The 22,549-nt window shown below is 37.8% G+C and overlaps 1 protein-coding gene across 1 annotated transcript in view; it reads left to right on the top strand.

Moving 5' to 3' along the window:
* LOC106649712 overlaps positions 1 to 21,512 on the top strand; it is a 42,014-nt gene extending 20,502 nt beyond the window's left edge. Inside the window, exons 3-9 of the mRNA XM_023457526.1 lie at positions 3,260 to 3,358; positions 3,466 to 3,471; positions 17,609 to 17,681; positions 17,764 to 17,856; positions 19,898 to 19,924; positions 20,337 to 20,491; positions 20,575 to 21,512. Of these exons, the coding sequence (XP_023313294.1) occupies positions 17,850 to 17,856; positions 19,898 to 19,924; positions 20,337 to 20,491; positions 20,575 to 20,907 (522 nt within the window). The 5' untranslated portion in view covers positions 3,260 to 3,358; positions 3,466 to 3,471; positions 17,609 to 17,681; positions 17,764 to 17,849 and the 3' untranslated portion in view covers positions 20,908 to 21,512. The remainder of the gene's footprint in view (positions 1 to 3,259; positions 3,359 to 3,465; positions 3,472 to 17,608; positions 17,682 to 17,763; positions 17,857 to 19,897; positions 19,925 to 20,336; positions 20,492 to 20,574) is intronic.
* The last annotated feature ends 1,037 nt before the right edge of the window (positions 21,513 to 22,549 follow it).

Below are 22,549 nucleotides of genomic sequence, written 5' to 3'. Positions count from 1 at the left end.
CCGGTACATCTTTTGCCAGCACGGTAAATATTCGAGTAGTATAAAGGAAAAAAAGTACTCATAGGTGTGCTCGGTATAAGGAATGTAAAAACGTATCCAAGCGTAGATCCGAGTTCACGCGAGGATCGTATACATATAAGGCGCAGAGCTATTCCGCTTTATGTATAGGCAAAGTGTCAAATAATAAAAACATCCGTTATTACCTCGCAACGTTAGGAAACGAGCTATACACATTGTACATGTATCAAAAGCTGCGTTATATATACCGCGTCGTCGCATAAAGTTCAAGGCGGGGATGATGCGTTTCACGCTTTCTCTCTCTCTCTCTCTCTCTCTCTCGCTCACTCTCACCGAATGCGAATATAGGCGTACACGTGCAATGGTGACGAGAGCTAATGGACGAGCCTGATGGCAATGTCTTGTATCGCTCGTCGCGGCAGTGCACTTGATTTACATTCGAATATCTGCGGAAAGTCGCCTAATTGCAAGCGTCGCTGCTGCCGCTGCTACGTATAGTGCAGGGCCGCAACTCGACGATATGCGCCGGATGTCACTTACGCGTGTGTGTGCACGCGTCCCATCCGTGAATGCGTATTCGTCTCCACGTGCACTTTGCCTTACGTGTATACATACGTCGTATATACCGAAAATCTCAGAAGGTAAAATTTACTACTACTCGAGAGCGGCTGAAGAAGCCGCAACCTCGTTGCATACGTAAATACGTCCGATCGCAATTGAATTAATCGCGGCGGAAACACGTCGGGGTGAAGTAGGTATATACCGGAGTGCAGCGTGTCAATTCCTCAAGCTGCTGCTGCTGCCGGCGGCGGTGGCGTCGGCGCGCAGCAGTCACAGCTCGTTTGCCGCACAACTGCACTCGGGGCGCGGATCGCAAAGTGCAGCGAAAGCACCAACGATGTATAATACGCTGCCGGCGCTGCGCTGCTGCTTTTTTCCGCAAAACGAGGAAGCGGCGGCCCGTACTTGAGTATTTCAATTTGCCATAACACAAAAGATGCCAAGACGCTGATAACATTGTTGGATTAATACGTGATGTATACATACGCAGAGCTATATTACACGATGTATACTATGTATAATATAAAAAGATCGGCGCGCGCCAAGAGCTGAAAGAGAGAGAGAGAGACGAAAGAGCGAGTGGGCGTGGACTACGATATTACAGGCAACAATTGAATGTAAAACGATGTTTTCGGATATGCTGCTGCTGCTGATGCTATAGTAAGCCGCGAGCGAGCAAAAGAGGAGGCGCGCCAGCGATTTTCAAGATGCGGCCATTGGTCGAGCGCGAGGCTTTCGCGTTATACGCGCGCGCGCGCCTGCTCTTTCTCTCTCTCTCTCTCTCTCTCGCTCGTGCCACAGCTCGCTCTTTAATCGACGGGAAAACGCGCAGACTGCAGCGGCGGCAGCTGAAAATTCCCCAACGTTGACGTACAAGTGTCTATATAGATGCAAGTCTTGTTAACGAATAATATATTATGCTTTTTTTTCTCTCTCTCTCTCTCTCTCTCTCTCTGTCGATTAAATAATGCAACGCGCCGGGCGCCGTGTAGCATCATTTCTTTTTAATTGGAACACGTGTTATGCGCGTACCAAAGTACACAGATTCAATAATAGAAAGCTGCATCGTTGCGTATGCATGTACACACACAAAAAAATTAACACAAGAAGTAAAACAATATTGTTACGGGCGAATAGATAAGAATTTAAAACAATTCAATTCTATATACACGAGGTGGAGTCGCGTCGGCGAGTACACACACATACGCAGTACGCTCCAACGTGTATGTCTTAATTTTCATTGTTATTGCGTAGTATACGTATTAGCTTATTTCTCTCTCGTTCTCTAGCTGCAACTCCGAGTTAAAGTTCGCGTACTAATTAGAAGCTACAACAGCGGCAGCAGCAGCAGCGGAGGCACACACACGCTCTCTTTGCTAGTCTCGTTGTATTATATGTTTATAAATTGTATATATGTGTTACGAGCTCGCTACACCAACGCTCGTATCGCGAGCAAAAAAAAGAATAAAAAAAAAACACTGAAAAATATATATAAGCTTCGCTATCCGCAGCAGCTCGTCGAAAAAAGAATCGCGCGCGCGTATCATACACGCGTCCGAGGAGCTTTTTTTACTTCCTCTTCTTCGCGCGCCGAGAGTATGTGTTTTGGAGCTTTACGCAACGCATACAATAATAAAATACGCGCGAGAAGGAAAATTTCGCCCGCATACGGAAAAAGAGCAACGAAGAAGCTGCAGCGAAGCTACGAGTTGAAGCAGCAGCAGCGGCAACAGCGTCTCGACAGAAACACAGAATGTGTCATTAGCATATACTACAACTACTGCTACTGCTACGTACATTGGCCAGGCCAGACTTGCGCCCGCGTCGGTCTGCTTTATGATTTATCCATATTATAAAACGTACACGTACACCCTGACCACTGCTTGGCTTCTCTCTTTCTCTCTCTCCCTAACGTAGCCAACGCAATGGCATGTTGTATCGTACGTGGTATAACCCCTTACCAGGAATGACATTTTCTCGCGTGTTTACCGGGCATCGCGTACTTTTTCTCTTTCTAATTTTTTGTTTCCTTGTAGCCCGCTCGGACCCGAGCTTTTATTTAGTGGAGGGATTTCTTTCCAGCTCTTCTTGTTTTGTTACGTACCGTATACGCAGACGTATACGCGCTTTCTTTTTACCAAGTCGCGGTGCTACGGGTCATCTTCTTTATGCTCTTTCGCTTAATACACAGGCACACGCACGCATTGTGTTCGTTGTTCTCGCGCAAGAGGTAATGATGTTTAATGGTTATTGCAGGCGTTGCGAGCACCACACGCGTGTGCGTATACCACACCAACCGTATAAACGCGCACTCGTATATAAACACAGATGAGGAAAACGAAGAATTGTGACTTTTATGAATTAATTACGGGCTTTGTAAAAAGGATTGTGTATGCGTGCGATCCTCGTGTACCCGCGCAAGTCCATACGAAGAAGTTTTAGCTCGTAATCAATTTGTGCCGTACGTATAAAGCATTGAGGGAGAAGAACGCGTGCTACCTATATTGACAAGATTACGCTTGCGTAAACAATCCCTGTTGTTGCGATATGACTTTGCATTGATTTTAGAGGCACTGCCAATAAATACAGTCGACGGCAGTGATGTTGATTTCCGTGATTACGTATCAAGTGTGCTTGAAATTGATACTGACTTTTACTTACTGTTTTTTTTACTTTTCAGACGGCTCTACACTGGGGTGCCAAGCACGGCGATGAAAACATCATCAAGCTTATAGCGGGAACCTATCGGGATTACATCAAAAGCGTCAACGAGACTTCGGTGAGTCCTATTTATCCAATCGTTGCTCATGACATCTTTTTCATTAAATTCCCTCTTCTTTTTTGTTTCATTTTGGTTACATTGAATCTTCATCTCGACTAAACTAGAACGGGGTAAGTTCAAGTTCTTTATTTGAAAACTTTTTTATCAATTGTAGAAATCCTTTATATAATGATATATTTTACAATCGGCAATCAGCCGCTCGTGACACTCAATAAGCGCACAGTATTAAATTAATTAGAAGGAGCTTCGATGCGCCAATCAGTATGGAAAATCGATACAAGTACGCACATAGTCTCGGTTGCATACATATATATATATACACATATATATATGAAAACACGCGTACACAGAAACAGCCACAGCAGTAACCGAAGCTGTGATTTTCTACGATCTTGAGAGCCACTTTATTTCTTAAAATTGTCTTCTTGGCTAAAATTTGGTGATTTAAATTGTCATTTCTTAAAGAGCTTTTTGGATTGACGATTGATGCTTTTAAATTGTTGGTATTTAAGAAAATCAGTGTTGAAGGTCAGGATGCAAAGTTTAGGCATGCATCTAGATTCGAAAACCCTGTTTCAAGAATTTTCAATCGTTTTAAAGATTAAAAGTACTTGGGAAAATATAAACGTCAAACTTAATGATATTTAGAATAACTTTATTGTTTTTTAAATTAAAGCATATTTAAGATAAAAGTTTATGAATAACGACACAAATACAAATTACTTATGACAGATCTCACACTCTCAGGATTTCATCAGATTATGTACTGCATTCATGTGTTTTTTAAGAGTATATTTTGATTTGAATGATTTATGACAAATACCACAGTCAAAGGATTCACTGTGAGCATGAACTCCATTTATGTGTTGAGTCAGGTTATGTTTAAATCCAAAAGATTTTCGACAAATTTCACATTTATAGGGCCTGCTTCGATCATGTACAGCACTAAAATGCCTTTTAAGTTTATTCTGAAATTCAAATGATTTGTGACAAATTTTACATTCAAAGGGTTTGATACCATTATGTATTACATTTATATGAGTTTTGAGGTCACCCTTGTATCCAAATGATTTGTGACAAATATCACATTCGAAGGGTTTTCTATGATCATGTACTGTCATTATGTGCAATTTGAGGGTATCCTTACGTCCATAGGACTTGTGACAAATTTCACATTCGAAGGGTTTACTACGATTATGCACTGTATTAACGTGAGCGTCGAGAGTAGATTTTTGTCCAAATGATTTATGACAAACGTCACATTCAAAAGGTTTTCTACAATCATGTACTGTCATTATGTGCAATTTGAGGGTATCCTTACGTACATATGACTTTTGGCAAATACTACAGTCGAAAAGCTTCCTCCGATCATGTACTTTTGTGTGAGTTTTGAGGTTTTTTTCGTTTTTAAATGATTTGTGACAAATGTCACACTCGAAGGATTTTGAACTAATATGTACTACTTTATCAGTATGGAGACTACACTTTTGTTCGGACGATTTTGACTTATACAATTCTTTTCCATTATATTTTTCAACCTTTTTCGTTTCCTTAAATTCACCAGCTTTGTGGTGGGAATTTAACGTTATTTGACAATTATCTTCATAATTGAATCCTTTTTTTATCAAAATGATAAGACTTTTTTCACGCTTGTTGTTGATTTGATTTTCATTTTCTTTTTTCTTAATAGAATAAAAATTGAGGCATTCAGATTTGCAGATGGTTGCAGATAAAGAATTCAGATCAGGTTTAACATCTTTACACTCAAAATCGATGAATATTTTATCTTCTAAGTTTTCCTGTATTGCTACAGCCTCATTTTTGGGTTTTGTCTAAAAATCAAAATTGCGTTAGAGTTTTCGGTAGAGGATCAATATAATTACAGTCATTAAACTCACCGATAATTCATAAAATGGCAATGTTTCAACTTTTTCGGTTTTGATAAATTCTACAGAATTTAAAACATAATCGTCACCTGCGTTCGACCCAGTAGTGTCATTTGGCTCTTTCTTTACCCTGAATAATTTAATCGAACTTATTGAAATGATAATACGAAAAAATATCACGTCTATTGGGAAATATGTGATAGAAATTTTTATGTAAAGATTGCGGAAAGAGATTGGGCATTAACGCAGGTTCTTATGGGAACCGAGTAATAAATGTTTAAAAATCAATGAGAATTTTTTTCATGTATCTGATGTTGTCAAGATCATCTTTATTTTAAGGGTAAGACTATTCATACGACAGATCTAGTAATCTAGAGTTTTTTTAACCTCACTTCCCTATAGCCTTGTGCATGCGACCGCTATGTTGGTAAATATATAATATTATAAATAAAGTTATTATTTGTTGGGCCAAAATGCACAATTTGTTGCCAACGAGCGGCGTATGCCGCTGAAGGCGGCGGAGCCGGCGCTGGTTTGTTGATATCCTCGAGTAATACTTATTTAAAGACTCAAAAAGGGTTTAAGGACGTTGCCTCAAAAAAATGACTATCGATAAAGGGCCTTGAAATTTTAACAACATATTATTGACAATACTTTTCATAAGTGTGAGAAATTTCAGGAACTTTAACCAAACCATTTCCGAAATATAATTAATCAAAGTTCGGTACTTTAACATGGTATTCCTATGTTAGCGTGTCGAAAAGACGCTATTTTGTGTGATTATAAAAAAATGCATCGATATAGTAATTTTCGATACAAGTGCCATAAGTAACACTTTTTGGCACGGCGTAGTTTAGGGCCCGAGCGCAGCGAGGGTCCTAATAGCTGGGCCGAAAAGTGTCCCCTATGGCCCGAGTATCGAACAAAATTTTATAGTACTGTGCAAAGTTCACATTTATGCCCCCTTTTCCGAGCCATGAGTCGCACTTTCTGGTAGCGCGAAGTGAGGTTAGCGCACGAGCGTATGCGAGTGTGATGCGAACGCAGCGGTGCCAGAATGTGCGACTTATGCCACCGAAAAGCGTGCCATAGATGTGAACTTATGCCACGCAGTGCTATAAAAATCTTTTCAAAAACTAGGAAATAATTTTTCAGTATGTACTAAAACATCTCAAAAACTGGAAACACTTGACCAAACAGTTTTTGAGAAAAGTTAATGTAAAAACATTGCAAAAATAAAAATTCAAACTTTTTGACCTGAAACCCATTTCGTAAGGTTTTTAGGGTCATTTTAAACAAAAAAGTGCTCTTGCAAATTTTCTCTAAAATCTATCGTTCACAAGCTATAAACAATTCAAATTTAAACAATTTCAAGCAAAGAAACTTTGCGATTTTTTATCTCAATAAGTATGAACTCTACGAAAAATTGTAAAAGAACAAAAAAGTCTTAGAATTTGTTAAGGAAAGCGTATGAATTTTTTCAGATTTTTTCTAGACATATGCCCAAATTTGTCGGTCAGGTCTGAGGGAACTACCTTAAATTGATTAATTTCAATTGTTGAAAGAGTAGGCTGTATAGTTACAAATAATTATTTTTTGAAAAGCAGACAAATAGTCTCTTTAAAAAACCATTTAAAAAGGTTTGTTGCTAGAACGCACAATTTGTTTTTGGTAGTCGGTCAAAAATGCTTTGTCAAAAATGCTTTTTTCACTTTCACAGACTACTTTTTCAAAAATGGAAATTAAATGACATTTTTAAGTTCTTAATCAATAAAGTATGGAACTAGAGTTAGTGTATCGATATGTATTATAATTCTAGATGAAATATACGCGACTCACGTTTATGATTTGACAGCACTTAAGGATGTTCCCTCAGACCTAACTGACAAATTTGGGCATATTTCTAAAAAAAATCTGAAAAAATTCATACGCTTTCCTTGACAAATTTCAAGACTTTTTTGTTCTTTTACAATTTTTCGTAGAGTTCATACTTATTGAGATAAAAAATCGCAAAGATTCTTTGCTTGAAATTGTTTAAATTTGAATCGTTTATAGCTCGTTAACAATTGATTTTAGAGAAAATTTGCAAGAGCACTTTTTTGTTTAAAATGACCCTAAAAACCTTTAAAAGTGGGTTTCAGGTAAAAAAGTTTAAATTTTTATTTTTGCAATGTTTTTACATTAACTTTTCTCAAAAACTATTTGGTCAAGTTTTTCCAGGTTTTGAGCCATGTTTTAGTACATACTGAACAATCATCTCCTAGTTTTTGAAAAGATTTTATCGATGCGTTTTTTTATAATCACGCAAAATAGCGTCTTTTCGACACGCTAGCATAGGGATCCCACGTTAAAGTACCGAACTTTGATTAATAATATTTCGGAAATGGTTTGGTTAAAGTTCCTGAAATTTCTCACACATATGAAAAGTATTGTCAATAATATGTGGTTAAAATTTCAAGACCCTTTATCGATAGTCATTTTTTTGAGGGGTCATGTCTGCCTAAACACGACTATAAGTGAACTTTTATTTAATAGATCATATTCAAATTGTTTTAATATGACCGAAAATAGTTTTTTCTATGTAATCATCCTCCGTGGATTGTACCTGTTCAATTAGATTTTTTTTCGTGTCTGAACGACTTCATACAATTGATTTCAAAAGTCACTAGATCTGTCGTGCGATTAGATATAGCCTTAAGGGTCCTCTATACACGATGTGAAATGCTCAATCGGTAACACCAGCTACCTAGTTACATTTATGTTCAGTCTGAAAAATTGGAAATGTTATTCGCAAATAATCGAGTTGACGCACATTTCTAATACACTCATTAACATTGTGGTCGAGTTTTATCCAATTCCATGCATTATTCAAGGACAAAAACGAAAACTACGAATAATCATGATCAATGTTATTTAATAGCTATGGTCATGAAATTTTTTGGGAGTGATCACGAAACTAATACAAATTTGCCTATGAAGCTATTTTTTCAGATAATTGAAAAAAAATTTTTTACAATGTTTATATGAAAAAATAGCTTCATAGGCACATTTGTATTAGTTTCGTGATCACTCCCAAAAAATTTCAAGACCATAGGTTGTATACTAAATGAAAAAAATGGGTACAAAATACGCGAATATAGTTACCGACCGAGTAGTGTATAGAGAACCCTTAAAAGTACTTGTAATTAGTTTATAATAAAGTTAAAAAAATAAACAAAAAATATCCGGAGAAAGCGGAAATCCTCGAGTATCGAAATATTGAAGCGGTTTTTAGTTAGTGTCTTTAGTTTGTAAATAAAAAAATATTGAAAATTCAGCTTTTTTGTCTGTGAATTGTGATATTGTCAATAATCTATAATAAAATGGTTATTAAAAGTGCTTTTTCGGGTTGCAGTACAAACTCTCGAGCGGGGAAGTTCGTATTTTTTCAAATGACCAAAGAAAAACTCAGAATCAATCGTAATTAAGAATATTATCTTTCCACCAACAGCAGACTTGGGTTGGAAGACGATTGCGAGGTGATTTTCATGATTTTTCGGAATTACGTTCGATTCTTGGTTTTTCATTTGTCAATTGAAAAAATACAAATTTCCCCGCTTGAGATTTTGTATTGCAACCCGAAAAAGCACATTTAATAACCATTTTTTTAGAGATTATTGACAATATCACAGACGAAAAAGCTGAATTTTCAATATTTTTTTATTTACAAACTAAAGACACTAACTGAAAACCGCTTCGATATTTCACGAGGATTTCCGCTTTCTCCGGATATTTTTTGTTTATTTTTTTAACTTTATTATAAACTAATTACAAGTACTTTTAACATGCTAATTTAACACGTGAAGTATAGGGGCGCGCGCGGTTTGTTATGCCTCCAGGCAAATCAGCTGTTCGGTAAAGTGACCATTTCGTGACAATTGGAGAACGCCCTATTCGGCTGCTGCGACTGTCTAAAATGAGGTTATGGAGAGTCGTAGCAGCCGAATTAACGTCAAATGTAGGATCAAAACGTGTTAATTAACTAATTGCAAATGAAGGGATAGAAGATTTTCAACAAAAATTTTTATACAAAAACATTTAAATAAAGATGATCTTGACCTCATCAGATACATTAAATAAATCATCATTGATTTTTAAACATTTATTAACTACTACAAAAAGAGTCGTACCTGATTATGTCACTGCGGCTTTCCGTCTCTTGATTCATGGTAGGTTTTCACTGTAAAATGTCACGTTGTACACTGAGAAAATATTGAAAGTTATGGAGGCTCTAGCGACCTAAGGTGCTCTGCATTTCAGCGCTCTATACTTGTGCTGCGATGCGCCGCGGTGCGTTGCGTGGCACACTGCAGACAGCAGCGTCTGCTACAGCTGTGCTCATGTTTATGTACAGCAGAGCTCGAGGCACGCGAGGATCATCGTACTCGTTTTAATAATTTCTTAAAATATAAATAAAATCGCGATGAATGTAAATAAAACAGTAGGTCCAATGAAACAATGCAAAGTTACATTTAAAGGTTTGTTTATTAAAGCAAAACGTAATGATTGAATCGAATTTTGAAATACGTGCCATATCGTTTACGTCGTGTGACTCGGTATGGCTGCGGTAACAATTTTCAAAAAATCATAAATTTTTTATTTGCACATAAACATTTTTTATTATATCATTCGGAATATAATGAAATTTCCTACAACATATATTTATTTCTTTAAATTTTAAAGTAGAAGCTTACAGTATACTAAAAAAATGTGAGTGTATTTAGTAGGGCTGTGCGAGTATCCTATTTTCCGAGTTTTACTCGACTCGAACTCGACTCGCCGAGTTCGAGTCGGGTTCGAGTCAAGTCGGGAAAATTGGAGTACTCGAGTTTTTTCGAATACTCGATTTTTTCGGGTACTTGAATTTTTTTGAGTAATCGATTTTTTTCGAGTACTCGCAATGTATTTAAATTTTAAGTAAATAAATGGTGAATCAACAGTCTCTAGACCCCTCTCTTTGTGTGTATATGGGCTAAGCCATAGTTAGCGTGATAGTCAACAAAATTTTTTTTCTTAAATTATGTACTTTTGAAAAGTACATTGAAAAGTAAAAATCCTGAAAGTTTCAGCCCTCTGAGTCCAAACCTATTGGATTTTCAAGAGCTCAAAGTTGAATTTTCTTTTTCTGCTGATACTCTGCTTGCAATTCTGCTTTTCTGGGGTTAACATGAAAAAATTGTTGAATCATGGTTTTTAATGTAAAATTTGATATAGAATTCAAATTTGTACTTAAAAATCATATTTACAACTTGAAATCCCATAAAAATGATATTTTCCTGCATTAATCATATAACTGTACTAAAATAAATGTGTTCGTATCCTTCGATTAGGCCCATATTGTAATGTTCATCGATATATCAAAATACAACTTCTGATGAATTTTGGTTATCGGCAGACAAACAGAATTCATTATTGAGCTTAATATGAGTCAAGAAACATGGTTTTTCTCTAATTTTCCTTGATTCTCGCATACGCTCGTGCGCTAACCTCACTTGGCGCTACCAGAAAATGCGACTCATGACTCGGAAAAGGGGGCATAAATGTGAACTTAGCACAGTGCTATAAAATGTTGTACGATACTCGTGCCATAAGTAACACTTTTCGGCACAGTTATTAGGACCCTCGCTGCGCTCGGGCCCTAAACTACGCCGTGCCAAAAACTGTTACTTATGGCACTTGTATCGTAAAGTACTATTACGCAGTAATTTATATAATTTCCAATACTCGTCGTCTCACAGAATCTTTCTTAGTTGGCCGAGTTTTGTATTTAATTTGGGCGTGAAATTCTCCCAATTGAGATTAAAATGATACCAACGTCTCGGGCGATAGCACCATCACACAGCGTTACATTTCGTAACCAAGCGGGAGTACAATAGCCTTAAATATCTTTCAGTACACGAAGAACTGTCGATTCCCCTAAGAGTCAATGTTCCCAAATTTTGTTTTACCAAAAATCTTGAAATTTCATAAACTATCATCGGTTAAAATTTCACTTCGGTCTAAAGTTTTTGTCATTTTCGCTACAGCCTCCTCAAACAAATCGAATATTGAATGCTTTACATATCTCGATTTTAAGTAAAAATCTATAGTCTTTCACGAATGTAACTTTAAAACAGTTGCCCTTCAAAGAATTCTGCTTTGACAAGCGAGTAAACTCATCTGTCGTGTATTAGCTAGGTGACCCGTCAACTATTTTAGTTTTCCGGCTATTCCTTCCTCCTCTACCATCGACTGCGAACTTTACGAAAAAATAGTACCCGAAGCACATCATTGAATCCGGAAATATGGTTCATCTGGACAAAAAATTTGATACCATTGAGATCCGCTGCTCATTTTACCTTACGTATAATACTAATTAATATCAACTTGTCGGTGGCTTGCTTATCGAGTCGACCCACCATCGATATCAAAACCAAATCAGCAACAGCAAATTTTTTTTCTCACCGTTACATTTATCTCTTGCGTCTCACTGTGCGTACAATCCAAAAAAAAACAATAAAAAACTAAAAATTACACATGTTCATCGTCGCTAACAATGAAAAGTGAATCTATTTTTACTGTAAATTTGAGGCTAATTACGATGAAATCGTAGTCATGAGCCGATCGATAATCAGTTATCGGATTTTATATATAAAATACAGCTGCTTGGGACGTGAGTGTATAAGGACATCATTGGTTGCATCGTGAAAAACGAGGCCAAAGCTCGCGAAGTGCGCACCGGCGCGCACTGCACTCAACGCAGCCCCCGAGTGCCGTATCGGTGTGTGTCTGTGTGTAATAGCAAAGTCGCTTGTATATATATGAGATAGAATCAAATTGTCGTACGTATATATCTATACACGTGTGCAGCGTAACGTGTCCGTGTGTGGTCCACGCGTTTGGTACTCTCTTCTCTCTTATATAAGCGCTCGTTAGCGGATCGTCGTGGAGCACCGTTGCTCGCTGCTGCTGCTGCTGCTCCTGCGCGCGTGCATACACACACACAAACATATACAAACTTGCAAGAGAGATATTTACAGGAATAAGAGTAAGAGGAATTGTTTCTTCGGCCTGAAAGTAAAGAGTCGGTGTATATTTCATATAATAGGCAGCCGAGAGTCGATGCTGCGCACAGAAGGAGAGGCGGCGAGAGTTGTTTATGGGTGCGCGCATCGAGGAACTTGCGACTTTTTGCCCGAAGGCAAAACGCTAACGGATAGAGAAAGACAGGCAGAGAGAAGAGACAAGAGGGTACATTTGTGCATGTGGCTCTCTCTCCGTCTCTACATCGCGAGATGGATTGCTCGTAAGCGGGTGCGAGCTAATTAGCCTTTTGACAAGTTGCTATGTTTATTCGAATGTATTTGCGGTCGGCGGTAGTTGTATGTACGTGTGCGCTATATACGTTTAAATCAAGCTTCGATGGACGCTGAATCGAGCGTCATTTATTTTATACCTTGCGCTATAGATGTGTCTGTATAGAGATCAGTAACTACAGCGCGGCTGCTTCTCTTTCTCTCTCTCTCTCTCTCTGTGATCATGCCCTCTGCTGCTACTCGTAAACCTGTTCGCTTGAAGAAGAAGAAAAAACGAAGAAAAAGTCCGTAGAAAATTAGAGCTCGATGTCCCGATAAGCTCGGCTTGTCCCCTTTTGAATAAAGAGAACAATAGGCCAGACGACGACGAAGAAGACTATGCGGCGAGGTTGGCTGGCTGCTGCATGCCTTCTGGATGGGACAAAGGGACTCTTGCCATGCACCGACGACGACGACGACGTCGACTGCAGCAGCAGCACACACAACTGCTGGTGCTGCTCTCCTCTCATGTAAATCATTAATTATCTCGTTACGTATTATATATGTACACATACGAGAAGCAAGTGCATTGCGGCAGTAGCAGTAGCCCATATAAGAAAGCTATATGCTTGAATATACGCCGCGACCCGATGTCGCCTCTCTTGAAAGCACGCGCGGGCGGGCAGCGCAGGCGGCGGTGGCGGTGGCGGCATTCCTTGTTGCCAATTATCGGAACAACGACAAATAAAGCAACAACCGAGCCCCGCAGCCGCGACGATGTATGAATAATCCCGGCAATTGTAGCACTGACTTTTCTATACATATTATCGACGTCACACTTGACTCTCGTTCTTTGCAACTTTCTTATCAATTTCGACAATTTGTGACCATCGAGCCCGTAATATGGTTCCGAGGTATATTGTATGCTACTGGCTTCGCGCGCCGATCGTTCCATATTTTGTATTAATACATTATACACTTTATACATTGTAGTCAAAAGCGAAATAGCCGGTGCACGCACGTCGATTTTCGTAGTCTGATTAATCGCTTTTAATATATTTGATTGAGCGCAATTTTACAGTTTAAAACGCGCCCCCAATCTTTGGACTAGCTATATAAATTCCTTTTTTTTTAACTTGGAAAAAAAATAATAAAAGGGTGCCGAGAAAGGGACAGCTGCCGGCCACTACCACGATATTATGGGTATATATTATATGTATGAAAGTATGTGTCGGAAGAGCTCGAAGTGAGATTTTTCAATTTTAATACTTTTTCTTACATCGACGCTCTTTATACGCGCGCACCGCGCTTCATATATTGCTGCGATCCACTAAATCATACATCGTGTACTAGACTGTAAAGGGCCACACGTGTGTGTGTCAAAGTGTATTATAATGCCTACGTGCGTTTTTTATTTCTTTCTGTACTTTTTACTGTCAACGAATTTTGATTCCAGATAAATTTCTGCACGTGAAATAATTTTTTTTGTTTTTATCGATTGATTAGATTGATCAGTCATTGGTACGATATCATAGAACGATATACGTGTTGACATAATGCGAATTATTTGGTGCTTTGAAAATATTTTGAATGTGAGCTCGATAAGCTATTATCTATATACAATGTAAAACACTCGATGGAAAATTATCTTTAATTAATTGAAATACCTAGATAGCATCTGATCGCGTCATTATATCTAAAAATTTATCGTAAAGAAAAGTTACGTCCACGGTGACATATTACTCTATGTTACAAAATTGATCGATAAATAATTGCTTGTTTACGAAATTGACGTAAACTCTTGTAAATTGATAAACTGTGACGGTTTGTGCCACTCAGGTTGTTACGTCAATCAAGCAGATCTTTTATATGTATTAGGGTGTCCATTGTTGACCGCATTGCCAGTTTTGGATCATTTGAATTTTTTTATCTGTTATCATACTGTATATGATTTTTAGCAGATGTGTGTTCTTATTAAAGTACTGCAGCGTATAAATTAGCGTCAAACGGAATCAAATGCTTTTTCCAAGTCGATTAGTATAACACTGGTCATCTTCCTCCCCAGGAAGTTCCAATTTTTATCTAAAATTAGCTTGTGGATAGCATGAATAGTAGTGTGCCCTTTGTGGAATCCAAATCGGTATTCTGATAGTATATCTATGTCGTCGCAGAATTTAGTGAGATTACTTTTAATAGAGCGCTCAAAGATCGTGCTTATCATTGGTAAAAGACTTGTAGGTTTTAAGTTGTCAAACTCAAGAGGCTTGTTTGCTTTTTTTTTTGTTGAACACTATCAATTTAGCTAGTTGTTTAGCCCATTGTTTAGCTTTTAAGAATTACATTTGGGATTTTATCCCATCCCGATACAATCAGCGACTCGAAAATTTATATCTCTTTTCGCACTTTTAAATAAAAGTGCCATTTTTTCAAATAATCGTACGTCAGAATGGAAGTATGGCAATCAGCTTTACCAGATGCAGATAAAAGAAAATTAAATTTTTTTGGCGAAATAAGGTGGTAGCCAAAAAATGTGGCATTGGTTACAATTTTCGGACCAAGTGTAAATGAAGAAAAATAAAATGATTGTATTCGAAGCCATTGAATCAGATTCTAATACCGTTCATGGCGAATAGAGACAGTGGTATAATTTCATGAAGCAAAGTCACGTCCTGACACGAAAGTCAAGAAATTGGTCGTTAAGTACAAATTGTTCGCGAAGATGGAAATTGAAGAATCTTTGTGCGATGACGAAGAGATGTCGGATATATAACGTTAAATGTGATGTTACGTCCAGATCTGTCGCTCTGGCGCCTGATCTAGTTACAACATGGAGAGGAGGAAAATCCGATCAAATACTCTGACAACGTAAAGTTCATATGCTCATGCCAATTGTTGGATCTCTCCCACAAGTCTATAGACAGTATTCTGTGAATAATTTGCGCGAGAAAATTCTTCCGGTGCTAAGCACTAGGATGTTTCATGGAGCTGACACGCAACCGTATACCAATTGAATGTTGTGAAAATATCGATAAATCATACATGATAATAAGTAATGATAATGTAATAAAATAATAAAATAAAATGAATCAAGATTTATGTAATATTTGCTTTACGGTTGCAGTCAAAAGATCGTTCAATTTTTTACTTTTAAACTAGCTTTTTAATTTTTTAGTAAAATAGATGTAATTCAGAAGGGAGGGAGATACAAAAACGCAATTTAAGAAATAAGAGCCATTCTAACACGTATACACGAAAATTATCGATGGCGATTGGTCAGCGTTGAAAAATGTTGGAACACCTCGGACTGTGAAGTGTCGGAAATTTTTATTTTTTTTTAATAATCCATCCGACACATATATAATACATAAATTCAAATGGAGCGTATTATTATAATAACAGATTTCACATGTGACGCTCAGCCGTCACCCTTGCACACAGCACCACGGAGCGCGTATAATAATACGAAAGGGGTCGTCGCGCGTCTCTCTCTCTCTCTCTCTCAGTCGCGACTTTTAAAGTGAAATAAATTAAAGGCAAAAGTGAGCAGCGAGCCCTTTCTCTCTCGCTCTCTCCGTATATCTCTGCGAAGGGTGCATATGGTTTCACTGAGCGCTTTAAAATGAAAAAGCCAGAGCAATAGCAGCAGTACCAGAATGTAATATATATATATATAGAGAGAGAGAGAGAGAGAGAAAGCGAGGTAGTAGTATCCATACAATAGGCGTGTCAATTTGTCGAAGCGCAAAATCGTGCTGTATTCCGCGCGCCCGTTTGTATGATATGTGCGGAACTGCGAAGCGATTCGATATGCCTTACAGACACATACGCATAAAGGCATTGAGTCGCAGCAGACACGCTGTAATATATGCAAAATTTATACTACTCCTCGCTCTTGATATCACATGTGCGATCCCTTTGACAAAACAACCATAAACATTACCAGAAGCTTCCGCGAATCGAAAATATACCGCAAAAAAATTATCGCTCGAAACACTTTCGATTTTTCGTCTCGCATGTATACATATACCCATGATAGACTACGGCTATCGCGTTATATGCACCCGCATCGCGCGCTCCGCAAAGGTGCAATGGCCCCGCCGACACCGCCGCGTGTCTGTCGGCAGGTGGATGCATTTTTCGCAGCTGTGCGGGGCTAGTCTTATATAGCTCGATCCGATTCTCTTTTCTGTGTGCTATGCACACTTGTAGGTATATGTATACCGCACGTATGGTGATCAAACTCGAGGCCTTTTGCGCGATGCGCTTTTCGCTTGCTGTACACGCTGCGCGTAGTCTCGAGTCGCGATTCCAAACTCGAGATAAAGGCGAATAATCAATGAGACGTAAGCTGTTTATAATGCACCGAGTCGATGTGTGCGCGTGTGTATATAATACAGGCAATAAAATGCGAATTTGTCGAGAAAACGCGTGCGCGTCGTTTCGACGGAATAAGAGAGAGAGAGAGAGAGAAAGTCGAGGGACGACCTGCATTCTGGCACGGTGCGGCCCGTCGTCCTCCTCGCATATAACACAGTAGACACACGAGGCTCTCTCGCTTCTTCGCGGGGCTTGATTAATAACCGACCCATCCGTTTTATATCACGCGCGAAACGGGGGCTTATTAGCACGTCAAAAATATGAAACTCTCTTTTGCGCGCGCGCGCGGAAAGCAAAACCTGCATTTAAAAGAGAGTATAGTAGCAGCAGCAGCAGCAGCGTCTATTTGGCGCGTCGGGCTCACGCGCGCGCGAGCTCGCGAGCCGCAAGAGAAGATGTGCAGAGCAATATACACCGTGCAGCGGGCAGACCGAGGCACGCACACACGCGATCGTTCGCACGCTCGAGGTGATATAGAGCAGCGCTCCGACAATGCACTCCGGCGAACACCTTGCGCGAAGCCCCGAGAACCTCCCTGCGCGTGCTTATATACGAGAGACTATATTCGTATCAATCTTTCAATGTCATTCGCTTTCCTTTTTCTGATAATTATTTTTTGTTGTTGTTATGTCGTTGACTCTCTATTATTTTCTTGCTTTTTTTGCTTACAGGGATACACGCCGCTTCACATAGCCGTGCAGTTTTCGCATGAAAATATTTACAACCTCCTGGTGCAGGTTTACGGTGAGTGATTTCGCACGATATTTTCGATTTATGCATAATTATCATTACGGCAAAAAAAATCTCGCTTTCTTCCCGATCGCAGGTGCCAATCAGGACGTGCGCGACTACAGCGGCAGAAAAGCTCGGCAGTATTCGATCTCGCAAAAGGCGGCGGTCAGCCAGGACACCATGCGCAGTGAGTGTTTCGTTTCTTATCGGACTCGGGATCAGGGTTTCTCTTTTTCCCTCATATACGTTCGTAGAATTTTAGTCGGTGTCATTATGTGGATTATTTGCTATATGTGTCAATTGGATGAAATTAAACAATTTGATTTCGTTCAAGCATGATCCGATGAAAAAATTGTCGTCGTAGTTCTAGACAAACTTTATGGGAATTTTTTTTTAATTCTCTATCACATTGCACTCTCATTCGTTCTTGCTTGCTACACATTATTCTTTTGGGTTTATAAGTACGAACTATTTGGGACTATATGCTCTGCAGTTAACAGATCCACCGCGGATGAAATTTCCATACACGACACTGGAAATTTTGTTCGTCCAGATCGTTGATTAACGCATATAATATGGGAATAATTATAGAATTAATCTTGCACTTTTGTTGTTGTTGTGTATCTGGATCTGTTGGATGTATTACCTTGTTTGTTATAGGGAGACTAGCTGCAAATCAGCTCAGGCAAGTTATTAGATTCTCAAGAATCCTGACGGTCCAATATAAAATAGCGATAGAAAAAAAAAGAAAAGTAGTATCCTTTATTGTTATATTTAGTGTATATTTCAAGCAGTAGTATCGTAAGGCTTTTTGGGTTTTGGCAATGTTTGGTATTTTTGCACGTTGACAGTAGACTTGTCCCGATATCCGAACTAATAAAAAACTACTAGACGAAATTTTTTCAGACATTCTATACTTCCCACTCTTTTTCATCTCTTATTGAGTACTTTCTCCTGATTATTTATGATAAACCTATAATTAAATCGATAAAGTTATTTTTTCGCGTTGCGTACTTAAATTTAACTTCATCATACCGCGGCAATGTTGTCGATAGCAAGGCAGAGTTACGAAAATACAAACACCGCGTTCGTGTACGCATATAGACACGCAATAAACTGGTCCACCTCAAGTTGACTATACTTGTCCTGCCAAAAAGTTGAACTTTCGGTTCGACAATGATGATCGCAATTTGGCCCCTGATAACGATCAAGAGCAGTTGCGATGAGTTGAAAATGATATGAATGAAATGAATTTAAAATTTTTCGCTCGAAGTGTAAAAGAAAAAAATTATAATATATACAAATCCATTTAACAAATGCCTGCATCGTGTAAATTAACACAACTCAGCGCGTCTCGGTAATCGCAGTGTTTAATAATAAACTACTTTTTTGTCCGTCGTGCATAGAAAAAAACTACTACTACTTTATAGCGCGGACAATGAGCATCTCGCACTTGTGCATTTTTTCATCCTCTCCCTCGGGGGCTACTATACTACATAGTTAATTACTCGCGCGCACTGCACACTTAATTTTGAGCAAAATAGTTTCTATCAAAGGCTGTCGATCGCTGCTCCTCGGCTCTGCGGGCATTATAAACACTCGCTACAAACATACACACATACATACACGGCGTCGGCTTTGTCCGAGCGCGAATTATGAGTAATGCCGGCGAGATAATATAATATAATGTACGTATATAAAAAGACGTAATCTCCCTCGGCACAGGTATAATCTTAATTCATTAGAAATTAAAAACGCAATGATTTGCATTTAAATGAGGTGTTAACGAGCTTCTTCACTTTTATTATCCTGCATACGCACTCAGTAGTTTTTTCTTGAGTTTTTTTTTTGCTTCTAACAGGCGCACGTGTGTTACTTAACTATTTTTTTTATCTCTTCATTATGTGTGGATATATGATTACTTCTTCTATTTTTTGCATGATATCTGTGTATATAATTTGACGTATTGTACAGGGACCTACTTTGTACTTGAATTACAACTCATGCACGAGCTCTCTTGATTAATTGTACATTATGCACTTGTTGTCGACTGATTTGTATTTACACGTGTTTTTCGTAATTCTTTGAGCTTATTTATCAAAAATAACTCGATAATATCTTTTGACGATTAATAATGACGATTAATAATGAGTTTCAACAACAACACTCGTATCGTTGGTTTTTCCTGCTATGCTTAACACAATGTTCTGTTTTCTTTCATTTTTCAGAAATAAAAGCAAGGAAAAAGCATGCAGGTAAGGATCATTTGACGTCAACCGATTCGCTTCGTTACAAAAGAAGTTTCCTCAGGCCTAGAATGATTTCTGTTTAATTCAGCTCCTACTAATACTCTTACATTTTTATTGCAATCACAAAGTTAAATTTTATGCTTTTGTATTAATGTGTTAATAATATTTATGTTTATTTTTTTATTATTTAATACGTGCCAAACTTATTTGTTTTTATTGGGTTTCATTAAATTTGCTTCATAATCTTTACTTTACAAATAACGGCAATCTTTTTCTATATCCTTTCCTATTTGCTTTTACACTCTGCATTGCTTTATAAAATTTTTCGTTTCAATTTTTTATTTTTTCTTCTTTTTATGAAGTACAAAAAGAAAATAGATATTTAATTTGTTCTTTTGAATGCACGCATCGATCACAGAGAAAGATCTTGGTTTCCTACGTATTGGCTCGCTGAACGTTCGCGTGAAGCGCACGACGGAGGCATTCAGCCAGTTTTTAGGAGTCACAACCAATAACACTGCCTCGAGTAACGAAAAGATTCACAAATCCTGGGGCTCGGCCGATCATCTACCGGTAAGCGTTCTCATCTTATACCTTGGCTTATACCAATAAAAATAAAACTTGAATATAATTCTCAATTTTGTGTGTGTTTGAAGCAGGCCGATCAGCTGATGCCACCACCCAAATATGGACCGATCAAGAAGCGACGCAGCCGACGCGCGACCGACTTCATATCGTCGCGCTCGTCGACGGGCAGCGGCGGCGCCCAATCGCCGGGTGGCACACCACCGCCGGGTTCGCATCGACGTCCGTCATCGGTCTCGACGATGATGAGCAGTCCTTTGCACGAGGAGCTCCCCCCGTCGCCCTCCAGGAGCACCGGTAGTGGTGTCGGCAACCAACAGCAACAGCAGCAACAGCAGAGCAACCACGATTCGGACTCGGACGGCGCCTGCGGATTCGACTCCAGATGGCACGGTCAATTTTGATTCAGAAACGTACTCATGAGGCTCATGTTGTCGTGCTTCGGATTGGGTGCTCACGAGAGATAATATTTCGCTGAGATTTGAGATGCATTTCAAAAATATATACGTATAATAATCGAAGAAATGTCGGGACAAAATTGTTTACTTTTGAAAATGCTCGTGACTACATCGCGATAAGGATCATTAGTAGTAGCTTCGATGAATTTATTTATACGGGACCGTCATCGTTAACGAGCATCATAAGCTGCGCATATGTTTAATACAGTAACGAACAAATTATTATGTCATAGAATTAGGTAGTAAATTAATTAAATAAACGAACAAATTAAGCGAGTTAATTTATTTAATTAAGTTCTTGTATTTTCTTCGAGAAAAATACATTTTGATTGAACAAGTATGACTCTCATACGCATTTGTTTGTTATTATAGAATAAATATAATAGATAAATAGATAATGAAAGTTACATATGTTTTATAGAGGATTTATATTTTTTAACCTTGAATATATTATAGTTGAAATGTATGTGAAAATTATGTGCTTGTGTGTATAGAAATGAAAAAATTAAAATTATTTTTCTTGTTTTGTCGATAATTGTATAAATATATTGTAACATAAGAATAAACAAAATATTAACAGCAAGTTGTTTCAATTTTTAAAGGATTACACACATTTGTCACGTTTAGAATTTTTTTTTCAAAATTAAGAAATTGCATTTGCATTACATAATAGATATCCTGCAGAAAATACTTTTAACAATTTCTGAGTTACAATTTTTACTTTTTTCTGTGTTTTCTAAAAATTATTTGTTTCTGCAAAACCAAATTTTGATTTAAATTTTTTGGACGAAAAATCGATTTTCAAATATTATTAAGCCTTTAATTCTACAATATGCAACCATTAAAGTTCTCAGTGCTCCTATAAAGAAGTAAAAGTCATTTTCTATACCTTTTTGCATTGATCATTACAAAAGGAGAACATCTAATAGAGTAAATCTTCCAGTACTTTCACACAAGAAAAAATCTCCCTTTGTCGAGCAATATACTCGGCAACAAAATTATCGCAACCAAAAATTTCATCGAAATTTTGTCGATTTTCAAATGCTTCTATCTTGGGCTATATTTACTGTACCGACACGTTTTTTTTTATTTCTTGGAAATTTTGTCCTCTTTAAATCCATGTATATTATGATAAGATTCGAGTCAATATCGAGTTACCAGTAGTATTTGAGCGCAACACTAAAAATTACTGAAAAAAATTGATTGTTTGAACGTGAACCAGTACCAGAGTAATTTTTTTAATTGAAATCTAACATACACCAACACAAAGTACTCTTTTCAACGAGTAATTTAAAAAAAATAGAGCTCTCTACGATTTTTTTAACGCCCCGTAGATCAAGTTACGTATTGCGTTAAAAAAATTGTCTAACAAGCTAATATCATTTCTAAAAAAATTATTTTAACTAAAAAATGCAAACTGCTAATATTACCATATCAATAACTTGAACTTAGAACTGGATTGTATTTTTATATTCGGGCTCTGAAAGCATTTTGAGTAGACGTACACATCTTGATAAATGTATTTCGTTTTTAAAAATTGAATTGCGAATTATATTTTTGAAAGTCTTATTAACGTTTATTAAAAGTG

This window comes from Trichogramma pretiosum, unplaced genomic scaffold (genome assembly GCF_000599845.2).
Source record: "Trichogramma pretiosum strain Unisexual culture from Peru unplaced genomic scaffold, Tpre_2.0 scaffold43, whole genome shotgun sequence".
Classification (NCBI taxonomy): Eukaryota; Metazoa; Arthropoda; class Insecta; order Hymenoptera; family Trichogrammatidae; genus Trichogramma; species Trichogramma pretiosum.
The sequence above is the reverse complement of the archived record's forward strand: the minus strand, read 5'-3'. Positions and strand labels throughout refer to the sequence as shown.